Source organism: Notolabrus celidotus, chromosome 9, assembly GCF_009762535.1.
Source record: "Notolabrus celidotus isolate fNotCel1 chromosome 9, fNotCel1.pri, whole genome shotgun sequence".
NCBI classification, from domain to species: domain Eukaryota; kingdom Metazoa; phylum Chordata; class Actinopteri; order Labriformes; family Labridae; genus Notolabrus; species Notolabrus celidotus.
In genome coordinates, this window is record NC_048280.1 from 9530804 (window position 1) to 9546472 (window position 15669).

Sequence of the window (15669 nt, forward strand, 5' to 3'; positions counted from 1 at the left end):
TAGAAGTAAAGCTTAGTTTTTAGGCTGTCAAGTATGTACCGCTGTAAAAATAACTATAATCCTAATCACATGATTACACCTGTGATCTGGGCTCTAAAACCTCAGATGTCACATGTTTAGGAAGGGGGGATGTAAGACTGTGTGAAGCTTTTACATCCAGTTGCCTTTGAAGATTTTGGCCCATCATTTCATTCCTTCTCCTTCTTTACTCCAAAGATGGAGAAATGCTGGAGCTTTCATCTCAGTGACCCGTTGCAGAGACCCCTCTCTGTGACAGGCTCCCCAAACCACCAACCAACAATCAACACCTGGTCAGCACTTCTAGTAAACAAATCAGGAGGCCCAAATGGCTCGTAATGGCAGCCATTTTGATGCTTTTACCCAACAAGAGGGGCTGGGAAGAGATGGGGGGAGAGAAACTAGACAGTGTATACAAGATATGTGTACTGAACATAGTCAGGGTCTAACAGCATAATTCTTTTAATGTAGATTGAATAATGAGAGGTAACAAAAGAAGAATCACCCTGACTCACTCTAAAATAACTAGTTATTGAAGTGCTCCTCCAAGGCTTTTGTATGTTCAACTAGTAGTGTGTTTCATACTAACAAATACCAAAACAAATCAACACAAAAGCAAATGTTTTGTGTTATCTTATTTTGAAGCCTAAATAACAGAGGACTATTTATTAAACATCAGTGACGCATGCTCTTCAAACTTACCTGAGATTGTTTTCACTGGTGTGGCCAAACTTGGGCATTAAATTAGTCACATCCACTTTAACTTTTAATATAAAAGAATCTGAAGAAAGCTTTTTTCTTGTATATCAGTTTAAACTTTAAAAGGTAACTTAAAGGAGTGGCAACATTTAAAACTGCTGAACTTAATTATTTAAGGAAGCAGATTATGCAGGAAGAAGAAACATGATGTGGCTGCTTAACTACAATGTGCCTAAAGGGCCAAAATAGCATGGGATTAAAAAGATTAATGTGTTAATATGGGGCCTTAATCGTATCACCATTAATGCGTTAACGCTGATAGCCCTACTGTTTTATTACCAACTTCCTTTGATTTTAAATCAAGTTAGACTTTTTTTTTAGCACAAAGCTCAGAGCTAGAACACATGTATCTGATGTAAAGCACTATTTTACATCACTTTTCCAACCCCGCCTCAAAAAGTCAGTGTGTGGTAACAACCTGCATGACATGTGTATGATTATATAGTTCCATGTTGCAGTGAATGTATGAAGTGTTTGGATAAAATTATATTACAAATTGATTGTGAAACCCTTCAAGGACTGAAAGTAGAGTTTTGTGGAAGCTATTAGATCCTATATCCATGAATATTTCTACAGAAAGATGCATCTAAAAACTTTTTATTTAAAGAATACAAATGATCTGTATCATTGCACCCTACCGATATCACTCCGTTCTTTAAAAAAAAAAAAAAAAAAAGGAGCAAAATTCCTAAAAGCACTGCTATTTGAAATGATGGTTTCAAGCTTGCTTTTTGTGGCGTGTGAAAGAGACATGGGTTGCAAAAGCCCCTGAACAAAATTGGGTTTTCTCACTAGGGCTTTGCTGTTTGAAGAAGAGCTATCAGGCTAGATTAGCTCTCCCTCAGTGGTAATGGAACTGGGAGTATTTTGAAAAGCATCCTTTCTCCCACTTTTGAGCCAGCGGTTGCGTTGGATCTGGCTGTTTGGATCTTTGAATGTATCGAGTGACGGCAGATTTTGTCTGATTAGAAATGTTACAGATCCAAGTAGACTTTTTAAGCATTTCCCCTCAACTCACCCTGCCAGATAAAAGTAGAACAAGTCAAGAGTTCAATTTCATGTAGAAGTTGGCTGTTTCCAAAAAAGAAACTTGTCAGCTTTTCTCTGGATAGAATTTTGATGGCAAAATGTCATGAAGCAATGGGAAAGTATATATTGGATATTCATATTTGTAAAAAAGCTAATTTCTGAATACTTTCTAAATAACTGAAAAAATCAGTATGTAAGATTTGGATTTGAGGTTGTGAAGACATGAAAAGCTAATTTTAAGGTTCCAAAAAGCAAACGAAGAAAATGTTCTGCATGGGTAATTATAGACAGTAAAAAATGTACTTAATGGTAAGGCTATCAAACAGTGTTAACAATGTAAGGAATCTTAGTGTTTTTTGTTACTGGAATCAAATAAATGCAATGAAATATTCTTTATGATCAGATTAGATTTGTTATGGTAAATGGACTACACAGCCACCAGGGGAAGTTTTGGGGTTAAATGTCTGTCCCAAGGTCACTGTGTACATAAGGACCTAGAATCAACCCAACCATAGGATTGAGACATGACTGACTCTACAACTGAGCCACAGCCAACCCATTATTAACTAAATAATGCTGCACTGCTACTCCAGTGTGGCCTGAAACTGTGAGTAAGAGGTAGCAGACAGCTCTGAAGTGTTCATTCTGTAAAATACAGTATATTTTAAATTCTTTATGAAGGACAACATTGTTACGCATTCAAGAATATGCAGCAATGCATAAAATGTCTAATCCGTGCCAATAAGGTGTGCAGTTATTCTGAGAAAAAACTTGGATGACTCATTGACATCTTGAGATAAGGTTTGGTGTGATTTGGCGCTATACAAATAAAGAATGATTGATTGGTCAACGTCCAGTGATCCCTGGTCAGTGTAACTGTGTCTGTACCCATCAGGAGTTCGAGCATGGAAAGGGAAATAAAATAACAAACCATAAAACAAAAAAAATAACGTGTTCTTTTCGGAGTACCTTAAACACGGTTAACTCCGTTACGCTGATAGCCCTAACATATAAATATGAATATGATATTTCATTTTATAGATCCGCTGATAGATCCTTAAAATCTTACACACTGGACTTTTTTATTATTTCATGTGTTTATATGCTGTAGCTCACTTAAAATACCTGTAAAGATCTTTTTTAGTTTTACACCATACAAATGATGCAATTTGTAAAGGTAGTAAGCTAGCTATTAAACCATAAAACAAAATTAAAGGACATGAAAGACTGAAAAATCTAAAAGAGTGGTTCACTTCATTTATTACAGTTAATGTGTTGATTAAGGATTTGGCGATGGATTGTTGGATTAAATGTGCCACAGTCTGTCTCTCTGTTCCTACCCACCCATCACATTTCTACTTCCCAGGGTCCCTTGCCATTCTCCACCTCTTCACCAGATGCACTCAGACTCCCCCTGCTTTCTATATCTGCTTATCTTTTCCCTTTATAACCAGCTATGCAATAGCGGCAGCAGTAGCAATTTGTATTATGAAGTGCATCTTATTATTATACTATATTACGATAAAGCTCAGTGTGCTTTACATTGAGGATAACAGTGAAAACAGCATACAGGGATGAAATCAATAAAGCATACATGCAACGTAAGTCAGACATACCACACAGCAATCAAACATAAAAAGCAAGTAGTTGGTTCATCTTTGTTGCTATCCTTTTTTTTTTCCCAATCTTGTACCTGAACTTAAACATAGCTGGCTACTTACCGGTCACTAGAAGAGGAATTGATATTGATTTCAACCCAGATACCACAAACAAAACCAATAATGATACTCTGTATCAGTATTGCTATGTCTATATATTCCCTGAAATGACATATCAGATATTGGTGAGTATGCCAATGAATACAACAACCAATCAGTCCCCCAATAATAACACATAACAGAGATAGTGATGTTAGTCAGAGGTAGCAACATGTCAGCAATCAGTGTTTGTCCACTGATATCTCTTATCTGTTTTTCTTTAATGCACTGGTATTGATGGTGATATTTCATCTACCAATACTAGAATATCTCTTCCAAACCAAACCCTACCCATCCATAAGCATTTGAATTGTACAACAGAATACACCAATCTGCTCATAATTATCTGCATTTGGGTCCTTCCTCCTGCCAGCACAATCAACAATGGCATAGCCATTAAAAAAGCTCATGAATTGAGTACTCAAACCACAGGCTCGTAATTTTTTACAGAAATATGCAGTTATTGTGTTTTCAGATTAAATCATGTTATTTCCAAACATGAGTCTAGTATGCATATAATGATTAATTTGCTTTTCATTTCCCTCTGTTGTGTATTAAATAGTTTGGTTGATGGTTTCAGTGCTCCAAAAATGTATCAAAGCCTCCATCAGAGCTCCTAAGAAGAAAATGTGTTTGAGTCTCAACAGGACTGACACCTGCCAGTATGACACATGTGCGGAGGAAGCATTTGTCCATGAAGGTGTCTGTCTGTGAGTTTCAGTGGATAATTGAAATTGCAAATGCGACTCTGTGTGTTTTCATTTGCATACACTTTGAGGGTCTCAATATGTGAATTTGCATACATGTCTATAGGCGCTGTAGCTGCATTGTGTGTGCACATTTGTCAGCCTGCTTGTCATTTTGAAACCTGTGAGAGTGAAACCTGCTGTGTGTGTGTGACTGGTGGGCCTGTAGCTACAAGAGGGGGGTAAACAAGCTGACCTTTACAGCTTTGATCAACCTGGGAAGAGGAAGAGGCTGGGGGTTGTCACTGAGAATGTTATGTGGAAGAGGAAATGGAGGGGAAAATGGAGTCTATTTCAGCATCAGGAATATGTGCTGCTGGGTGTGTGGATATGTACGCTCACTGATATCTGTATCTGTGTTCATCTATCATCTCTTACCTCAGCCAGGGGTACGATGCCCTGTATGTCAGCGTTGCTGATGTAGAGGTGTGAGACTTTCTCTGTCTGCCTGGAGGCTGTCTGTGAGCCTGTTGAGTACTCAACGTTCCAGTGTAGAGTCTGTGTTGGGACCAGGTTGATGACGTTATCCACCTCGAATTCCAGCTGCATCACCTCATATGACGGACTTTCCAATCTGTAGCTACAAAGAGAAGGAGGAAAGTAATGAAGCTTCTTTAAAAGGTCATTTATGGTTTAGATCTCATGTTTCTTCAAGTGTAGCACTAAAACTAATCTTAGTTTGAAATAGTACAAGCATTGACGACAACACTGTTAGGTGTTCTTTGTGAAACATCTGATTTGTTAGAGAATCCAAGCCAGACAACTGCACAGCACTGGCCACTATTTAAGAATGACAATACATCTCAGGAGTGTAGTGCAGAAAAACCGCAGCATGGGCTCTTTTTGGTTCAACACAACTTTCCAAGTCCATCAACTGATGAAAGAAAAAACATTTCAATGTCCTCTTGGAAACCCATTCCGTACATATTATCATTTGACATGTGCAATGTTGTAGATCGTAGTATTTTTCTCATTGTAACATTTATAAGATCAACAATGACCCTGCAACTGATTGTGGATGGCTCCACTCTCTTGGTCTGAGGTTTACTTTACTCTTATCAGTGTCTCAGCACTGGGGGAGTTACATGCTGAACAATTCATAAAGTCACCAGAGGCGAAAAGAGATTTGTGATATTAGGCTGCATAAATATAACTGACAGACCTTGACTTTGCACTGTGACAGATTGCACTTGGGTTAATGGTTATGAAATGGCTCATCAACCCTGCTTCATTTAACCACCTGAGGTTAGATGAGGACTTACTGACTCACAAAGCAGGGACTGACTGGCTGCAATAACTGAAACATTATGATTGACGGTAAACTCCAGTTGACTTTTCCATCAAAAATGAAACAATCCAACAAAATAAAGTAGGTAATAGATCTGATATGCAGAAAACTGTTGTTCTTTACCATCTAACCTCCCAACTCACAGAATCCCTGCCCACTGACAGGCTATATCAGCACTTTCGTGGTCGGAGAATCCAGGAGGAACGTTCACCTCATGCACACGCACAAACACACACACACACACACACACACACACACACACTTTAAACTTTAATCCCTTCATTATAAAATAAGGTAAGTTACCAGTTTATCTCGTTTAATGATAATATTAAATAATTCAAAACATGATAATTTTGCTCAAATATAATTCTGACTATTGTCTTTAAATCTAGTTCCAGCAGGTTAGGAAACCAAATTGGTTGAAGAAGAGACTCAATCCAATGTAAGGTCAACTAAAATGTTTAAATTATTTCACTATTCAGTGGAACAGACATTTTTTTAATGATGAGTTGTTATGATAAATGCAGACGTGGGGGTAAACTCTTGACAGTAGCAAGGAGTCTAACTTCAGCATAAACTCATTTCAAGGTTCAAGGTTCAAGGTTCACTTTATTGTCATTCAGTCACATTTAAAAACATGAAGGAACGAAACACATTACTCAGGTCCAGCAGCACACAGGATAGATAACAAGCTAAAAGTAGGCTCTATAAACAAATACATAAATACATAACCTAAAGCCTACAGTAAGTAAATATAAAAATGTAGTTTAAAACCAGTGAGAAAGTGCATTAATGTGTGCATGCAGTCACAGCGGTAAAGTGCAGAGAACAGACCTAAAGAGAGTTCACAAGTCTCACAGCTTCTGGAAAGAAGCTACACCTTAGCCTTATTGCTCTGGCTTTTAGGCTGAAAAAAACAAACCATTTTGAGCCAATTCTAATCTTTAGATCTAAAAATTAACCTGAGTATTACACATATACTCACTGAAATCCATTACAACTTCTAAAAATACTGTGTGGAGAAAACAGTATGTTCATTTCACAGCCCATAGTGATCACAACCTTAAGATCTGAATGGTTAAAAGACATTCTGCACACAGCCGCAAGAGGAAGAAGGAAAGAAAGAAACCATAGAGATCTGCTCCCATAGGTAGTGAGGGAAATATATAAGAGGTGGGGATGACAAATAAGGCAGAACACATAAAAAAGGTGTAAGGATGACGAGAAACAGATTTTTCTATAGTTGAAAGTAGGCTCTTTTTATATTTTTGATTGTTACGAAGTGTACCGCCAAGGCGGAAAAGAAATCTGAGAAATCTAAGAGGGTTTATTATTTCCTTTCCACTTTTTTTCTATTTGATACATATAGAGTAGTTGGGGAGGAGGGTTGTTTTCAATCTATTAGTAGGTGATAATAATACATTTTTGATACATAAGCTTAGCATAGGATGAAAGAAAAGGAAACCGTTATCCTGTCTCTTTTAAAAGAAAAGAAACCTACAAAACAACACTTCAAAAGCCATCGTGCGACAGGAGTTTCTGTTAACGTCAATCTAAATATCAAAACAAAGTTTGGTTACAAATTCAGATTTCATTCAAACTTTGTACCTGCAGAACTCCTGCGTCTTTTTGGGGGAAAAAACAGCATACCGTTCTTGTCATCACCTTTATCTCTCAGTTCCGATTTCTATGTACAAAAGAATGTCAGTCATTGTGACGGCTGGGATGCCTGCTCAACATTGTGCCCTCACAACTTGGTAGACAGTCATTACCTGCTTTGCTTCTCATGCTGTCAGGTATCCTGATTCCATCTACTGCTGGTGTGAATCAAATCCAGTGGTGTTATTAATCCCTACAGTAATGTCTCTTTTTACTTCACCTGAGCCCATTTGTTCAAAGTTTGGGGTTGAGGTTGTTGTTGAAGATCAAGCTGAAGTACTGAGTGATTCAGAATGAAGAAATGCTAATGTCTTGATTAAAATCAGCTCTGTTAGTGCTTGATCATGAACAGTTCATTGCAATGATCTGTTACTTTTTTGATAGCGGACTGTTGGTATGAATAACATATTGTTGCTAGGGATGAAGCTTTATTCAAAGAGGGTGGAGGACTAGTGGAAATCTTTTCCAAGGATAGAAGGAAGTCAGGATAATTTTAAAAAAGACAGGGGAGATTAAAGGCAATAAAACTAAAGGCTATGACAGATAAGTCTGTGAAATCTAAGATGGCCCAAGAAGTAAAGTTTTAACAGAACATGGTCTGGGATAGAGCGGCGTGTAAGGACCATAGACTGTATAAAAAAAGGACGCAGTATCCGTGACGTCACCCATCTGTTCCTGAGCGCTGTTTTGAAGCCAATTGAAGGCGGCAGCCATATTGGAAATGCGGAACTCAACCAGGCAGAGTGTGACGTAATGGGGCGGATTTTGAGCCTCTTAGCCAACAGCTATGTGTTCCCGAGTCAAATCAGTCATGTCCTTATTTGGGCAAAAACTCATAATCTTAACATCTTCTGAACCGTTGCGTCAGAAAAAAATTCACCCCCCGTTCAGTGTGTGCCGATAGAGGGATTAGCTACATAGGGCCAAGACGTTTTTGAACCAGGCTGTAAACATGTTTATTAATGCTGCAAAGAGATCGTCTATTTCCCACTCATGTCTATGTGGTTTCCGGTGTTTCTGCAGCCAGCCTCAAGCGGATTCTCGATGAATTGCAGGTTATAACACTTCCGCATGGGCTTCATATTTTGAGACCGGAGGTTGCTGCTTGGTAAGGACTGATACAAGGAAAAGAAAATGTCACAGACTCAGAAGATGAGAAGGTGTTTTACTTCACCATCAGTGGAAATGTTCAATTCATATGTGTAATAACAGCTAAGTTAGCTAATTTTAAGAGGACTACAGAGTTACCCCTCACTCTTAGGGGTGGGACAAAGAATGGATACACCAATGTATCGTCGTCCTGATCTGTTTGTTACAGTTATCGCCGTGGCCAAAGTCTGACATTTAGTAGAACTACTCTCTATAAATAGATTTCTCTGCCAATTTGACTCACTGCAGCACTACCTGATGAACTCTTGTGGTGATGCTGATGACATGAATTGAGGAGAATGTGAATGGCAGTAAATTAACAGAAGAAGAAGTTTATAGCGGTACAATGATAGAAGAAGAGGGGAATGTCAGTCAGTGGCGAAAAGGAGCTAAAGGGTTTTGGTAGCCTCTTTTAAAACCTTTCAGAAAAATAAAGTTAGAAAGATTTTTGTAGATTTGGGTTACCAGAGGCTTTGAAGACTTTAAAAATTAACATTGACATGATCTCTTTAAAACAAATGATTCCTGCACTTTGCTGTTTGAGGCAAAATTTGTTTTCTTCAGCCAATCAGGTATCAGGATGTATCGTTGTGTGATTGTCAGCCAATCAGGTATCAGGATGTATCGTTGTGTGATTGTCAGCCAATCAGGTATCAGGATGTATCGTTGTGTGATTGTCAGCCAATCAGGTATCAGGATGTAGCGTTGTGTGATTGTCAGCCAATCAGGTATCAGGATGTATCGTTGTGTGATTGTCAGCCAATCAGGTATCCGGATGTATCGTTGTATGATTGTCTTGCAATACATTGATTATCACGGTGTCACTGTATTGTGAAATTATTGTTGTTGTGGGCAGAGTATTGCATATCATACTGCCTTTCCCATCCCTTGTTACTGTGGATGCAGCTGAAATTGAGTGTGGTGGACTGTTTTGGTCAAGAGAAATGTAATCATTTTTAATTTAAGTAATCCATTTCTGGTTCAATATTTGGTTTAAAATGATCAATTTATTCAGTAAGAACCTGTCATTAAGAGACATAATATAAAGAGAGCTGATTATTACAGCAGAGGAACCCTCTTTAGGGTGAAGGAGGGTGGCAAAATACAATAACAACCCACTTACTGTATATTATTCCTTAGATGAAATGTCCACACACTGTAGAAGAGGCTTTCTTTGTGTTTAAGGTCGTTTCACACAGAGCAAAACAAAGCCAGCAGGTCTTAAATAAAACCACTATCTGAAATATGACAGCACATTTTCTGTGGTCAAGATAACAGTGAAATATACCCGCCTACAGTTCACAGTAAGTGCAACAAAAAAGGTCTCCTGGGTGGGATTTCAGAGATAAACATTTAACACTGTCGACTGTTTCACAGCAACAAGAGAGGTGTTGTGTAAATGATTTAGATACAGTTATTTAGATACAGTTTAGTAGCTGAAAAATCTCACTGACTGGATTTGTGACTTCCCGTTCCAACTGTCACACACAAACACACACACACACAAACACACACACACGCCCCGCGGCTAGTGGAACATGAATTAGAGAGAGCGAAGGTAAGCAGCTGTAAATTGATTTTCAAGTCAACATTTTAGAGCTCTATCTCCCACACACATGCACTGACACACATGCACACAGATATATAGGGGTGAAAGGTCATGACAAAGCCAATTGCTGAGGGCCAGTGATAGCAGGCGTGTATGTGAGTGTGTGTGTGTCTAGGGAGATGGGGTGAGCGATGTGTTACACAGATAGATTAAGGAGAGAAAACTGATTGGTGTCAGCTCCCCTTGACCTCTTCCAGATCCCTCCATCATGCCTGCTTTTCTTTCATCTGTCTCTACCCGTCTGTCTGCCTCTGTCTTTCTTTTATCAATCCATACCTGACATCTTTTCATAGTTTTCTCATCTTTTAAAACAAAGGATGCTCTGCTGGTATTTATTTATTTTTATCTCATCGCTGTGATTTTATTGAAAGCTATCTCATGAAAAAAATATCAATTAACTAATATAGACCTCCCCACGACTTCACTTCCCTTTGCTTTGGCACACCATCTGCTTGGTAAATGTCTATATAACATAAAGAACATGTCATTCCTCTTGCATGCAAAGGAGTATGGATTGTTATGTTATGAATACTGGACACATACAGAGAAAATGATACCTGAAAATAACTTAATCTCAAATGCTATCTAGTCTTAGCCAATATTTGCAGATGAAAATGGCATGTAAACACCAAACTCCTACCAATCTTCACGTCATACCAACCTGTTTTCACTCATGACTAGTGGCAGCTTGGTTTACGGCCTTAAGATTTCAAATATATGGTGATGATATCAAAATTTCAGGAGCAGGGCCACACCTCAACCGCGCCTCTTCCGTTTTCCCATAAATTCAAACCTGTCCATTTCCTCCTTTCTAGCTCTCGTTTCCGAATCCCTCCCTCCCTTCCCTTTCTCCTTCTGCTCCTCTCCTCCTTATCCATAGGGCCCTGTGGGGGTTTGTCGTGCCCGTGGATGCTACGGCGGATCCCCTACGAAGCTTCCCCAAAGCGACTACGAGTTTAATATTGATCAATACAATAATCCATAATCAATAAACTATCTTTTAAATCTCATTCTTTTGTTGGTGTGGTCCTTGCTAGTGAAAACTACATAGGTACCACCCTTGTATTGGTGCAGAAACAACAGGTCACAGGAGTCAAGAAGCAACAATAAATATTAAGGCTGTCAATCGCTACATTTTTTTATTGCATCATTTTTAATCGCAATCTGGAAGACTTGGATCTAGCAATGTTGGCATGTTGTGATAGTTATTTGCCTTATTGCTGTAGGGGACCTTAGTTCTATACATACAGGACCAGTATGAAATGTGGAAGTGTTAAATGCTGCAGTTCATCGAGGATCCGCTTGAGGCTGGCTCCGGAAGTACCGGAAGTCACATACACATGAATGGGGAAAAGACGATCTTTGCAGCATTAATAAACATGTTTACAGCCTGGTACAAAAGATGAGTGTAGTCTGAATAGCTAATTTCTCGACGTCCTCTCACTGTGAGGGGGGTGAATTTTTTTCTAATTCGGCAATTTCGAAGATATTGAGATTACCAGTCTTCCAATGAGAGGCACAGCTGCCTGTGGGAACACTGCAGCTGTTGGCTAGGAGGCTCAAAGCCCGCCTCTTTACGTCACAATGGCTCGACAGAAGCAATATGGCTGCCGCTGCCGATTGGTCTCAAAACAGCTCTTCAGAAACAGATGGGTGACGTCACTGATACTACGTCCATATTTTTTACAGTCTATGTATGAAACAGACAAAGCAACCAAATGGGAAACTCCGGAAAAGTGCAAATACTGTCACATTTACCAGGGATCCCTGGACTTAAGTAATCAAAATAATCTCAGAAAAACACTAATTGGACTTTTCATATATGCACTTGTGCACATTTTTCAATGTGTAACAGTGTTATCCTTTAAAGAAATAAAAAATAAACACTGTATTTCACAGAATAAGCATTTGAAAGCTGTCTCCTGCCTTTGAGTCAAGGTTTCAGACCAAACCGGTGTAGCAGTGCAGCATTTATTTCAATCATAAATCTGAAAGTCATGATCATAAATTACATGTCATTGCATTCATTTTAATCCCAAATCAAGGCACTAGTAAGAATTGCTTTGCATTGCTAATATCCACTTAAAAAATATTTTGAAATGCAAAATAGGGAAACTTTAAAATTTAAAAATGTGATTATCATGATTAACGATTGAAAGTCAGTGTTTAAAAAAAAATGTTTTTGATGGCCTAAGTTTGAATGTATATGCTAACGTGGTTATGTAGCACATGTAGGTTACATAACTGGTGTAGGGTATGTATCAAATGTAACTGAACCTACCTAACTACACTAACAAGACACCTGGCATGGTTATGGTTGGTGTTTAAATAAATGGTAGCAAAGGTACACAAACGTAGGTCATGTATAAAATCTTGTGTCATAACTTTGACGACCAAATAACGGGACAAGCATATCAAGAATTGAGTGTACAGTAACAAAATCAACATTTGTCTTTTATACAACAGAGGAATTAACTGCAATCCTGGATTTAAGTCCCATGTTGGTTCAAACTATCCATGATCCCTGGTTTCTTTCCCAAGCAGATACTGACATCTTTTTCATTGGACTTTAACACCACTTCAGAAACAGCTAGCTGGAGGACAGTGTCCAGAGATGTGCTACCACATCAAATTCCCACAGGTTAGGCCACTGAAACATGATGCCATGTTTGGTGAGCTGGGATTGAAATAACAACTGTTCAAACAATCATAATTCAGACCAGAGCTTTAATTGAGTAATAAGATAACCTACAATGAGCAGCTCTCTTTTTATTTGCTAGTTCAACATTGCCTCATCTGTCTCTTTGTTTTTTAAGTGCCAACGTTCTGCAATCCTTTCCAAAATATTCCAACTTGTCTCTTTTTGGAAGGTGGACTTGCTCACTGAGTTCTTAGGTGGCACTTAGACAAGAGGTCTACATCTCAATGAGACTTCCTGATAATTAAACATAAGTTATAAAACAGCCTCTTGCATTCAGACCTTGGAGCTGCATTTTGACATTGGTCCATTCAACAGAGTTTTTCAAGAGCCGTACTGAAGGACACACTAAAGAATGCAGTAGCTTTTTTAAGTGAGGCTACGGGAAAAAGACAGAAAAAAACCTTGTCCACATTTTCAATTTTAGATTTTTTGCGAAGTCCCCCATTCTGTGTGTGTGTGTGTGTGTGTGTGTGTGTGTGTGTGTGTGTGTGTGTGTATGTGTGTGTGTATGTGCATGTATCCATCAATACGACTTGTCGCTTCACCTCGAAGGACACAGTAGCCCTATTTCATATTTTCCAGGGAAACCTAAAAAACAGCAGAGGTTTAGACACATACAGACCATGACACAATACTCTGTCACTCTCACATTCTGCTCCTGCCTCTCTCACCCTCACAGACACATGCACAAGAAACACACTCCTCCCTCTGTCTCACAAATACACACAAGCATGTACAAAGAAACACCCAGACAATGTTGAGTGTGTTTGGGTGCGGTGTAATCGCTGGAGCTGAAAAAGCAATGTGTCTGCAGTGACAGGTTCATTCAGGTGTTAGCTCCGTCCCAACCACAAGGCTCCAAAACAATATAACACTGTCCTCTAGTGCATACAAGCACACACTCACATACACACTTAAGAACATTGTTCGCCCACACTCAGAACCAAACAAAACCACAGCAGAGGTTCACACTTTCTCACTATCTCAGAGTGTATTTTCCTGCAGGCGATGCTGACCTTCAGCCATTATCCCTTTTACTGACACAGTGATGCAGGATTGCAGAGTCTGTTTGAGCGGTTCAATGTGAGTCATGTGACCTGCTGTATGGACACTCGGCCTTGATAAATTGGCAGTTAAATTCAGAGGGTAATCCACTTTGACTGAAAGGTTTTGAGTGGCATTGGCAATTGGCATTAAGATGGTCAACTGCCTTAACACAGTTTAACTCAGTTTACTAGATTCTATCCATGTTTAAGACCTTCAATTTAGGTGCTTTTATCCTATGGACTGAAGTCTAAGCTTTCCCTTTGTTGTAGCTTCTCTCTTTGTATTTCCTCAAGCACAATATAGGAAATATGGGCCCCCCTGTAAGCCTTAAGGCTGATTTATACTTCTGCGTCTCCCCTACGCAGCAGGGGCTGACGCGGACATGAGCCCCACACACTTGTGCGTCGGTGTGTCTGTGTCGCGCAGCAATTCTCCGCCGAAACACCTAAGGGCAGTGCGGTCTCTCTGATAGCCGGCCGCCTGCTTCCGGTCCCGCTACGATCTCTGTTTACTTTTCCACAGAGTTTAAGAGCATGTTATGTTAACTTACAGCTGATACATGTTGCTGTTTATCATACAGACATGATTACATGAAGAATAGAGAGGAGGAGATGAAATACACGGCCGATGTGCGGCTGATGTCCGGGATCCCGGAAGTGTTGTAAATGCGGGAAAGATAAAGCCGCCGAGCAGACCAATCACAGAGCTTGCGGTCCGCGTCGGCTCTACGGGGAGTTACATTTTGGAGGAGGTGCACGTCAGCTACGTGCGTAGGCCTCGGCGTAGGTACGGGAGCTATGCAGACCCCCGGCGTAGGGTACGCCGTTGATTCAACGCAGAAGTATAAATCAGCCTTTAGACACGTCCAAAAAAAGGTCAAATCAACAGTTCAATAGTTAGATTGACATCAAAATTACTTGTTAGCTTGCTGGTAGTGCACCCTTTCAATTTGAACATTGGCTAAATGGCTACCTAGCAATGCCTATAGCTTGTTATTACAATTTGAAATGTTAAAATTATTTTGTGTTGATGTGAATACCATCAGACTAGTTAAGTGAAGAAAATGCCTGGGCTGCATTGACACTGAAGAAAAACCTGTGTTTTATTTTGTATTTATACGCTAACCTTTCCAGTGAAAATAACATGAAGAGTGTGGAAAAAAACTGAGCTTACTCCCAAAACAAAACAATTCACTACAAAACAACATTAGACTTGGACTCACCTTTGTTGATTTGTGATTATATATTGAAAACCTGATCCAAGTCAGAAGGACAAACAGATTTATATCTTTTTGATGGTGAAGTTTCTCTGCCTTTAGAGGCTGCCTTGGCTTAGCCTATAAACCCAGATAAAAAGATCCTCCTGGCAGCAGAAAGAGTCTTGTGAGACGTTCAGGCTGGACTCACTTCTTACATATGTGTGTAACCAGCTTGGCACTTCTGGAGTCTCAGAGCTGATTAGGAGTGATGATTGACTTTTTGTGGTGTTTATCTATTTAGCCATCAATTAAACCATTAAGATTCCAAGCTGGGGCAAAAGAGATATGACTTTTTGTAGCCTCATTTATACTGTCCTTCCCACACACTTTATAATATCTCCGTTTTGCTGTCCTTACATTGCAATGTCACTATGTCCTAAAAGCCTAGAAAACCAAGACTTTAAGGTGGGCCATTGCTAAGACACAGTTTAGCATTTAAAATATAAATATAATGTAAAAATGTATGCACATTATATAAATAGGAATGTTGGTATTTGATGGGTTTCTAAAGGAACGTGTCTTATTTTGTATCCTACTGTACGTATATCCTTGAGCTTCCCCCCTAGGTCAATTAAAGTCTCTGTTTCCACACAGGTAACAAATGACTTCCACACACACACATGCAGTTTCCCTGAGACACCTCCAGTGG

General features: G+C 39.3%; 1 protein-coding gene across 1 annotated transcript in view; it reads right to left on the minus strand.

The window, feature by feature from the left end:
• Positions 1-2390: 2390 nt before the first annotated feature.
• Positions 2391-15669, minus strand: part of LOC117818563 (transmembrane protein 132D-like) — a 127665-nt gene continuing 114386 nt past the window's right edge. The window contains exons 4-5 of the mRNA XM_034691501.1: positions 4688-4889; positions 2391-2411 (exon numbers count right to left, since the gene is read on the minus strand). Of these exons, the coding sequence (XP_034547392.1) occupies positions 2391-2411; positions 4688-4889 (223 nt within the window). The remainder of the gene's footprint in view (positions 2412-4687; positions 4890-15669) is intronic.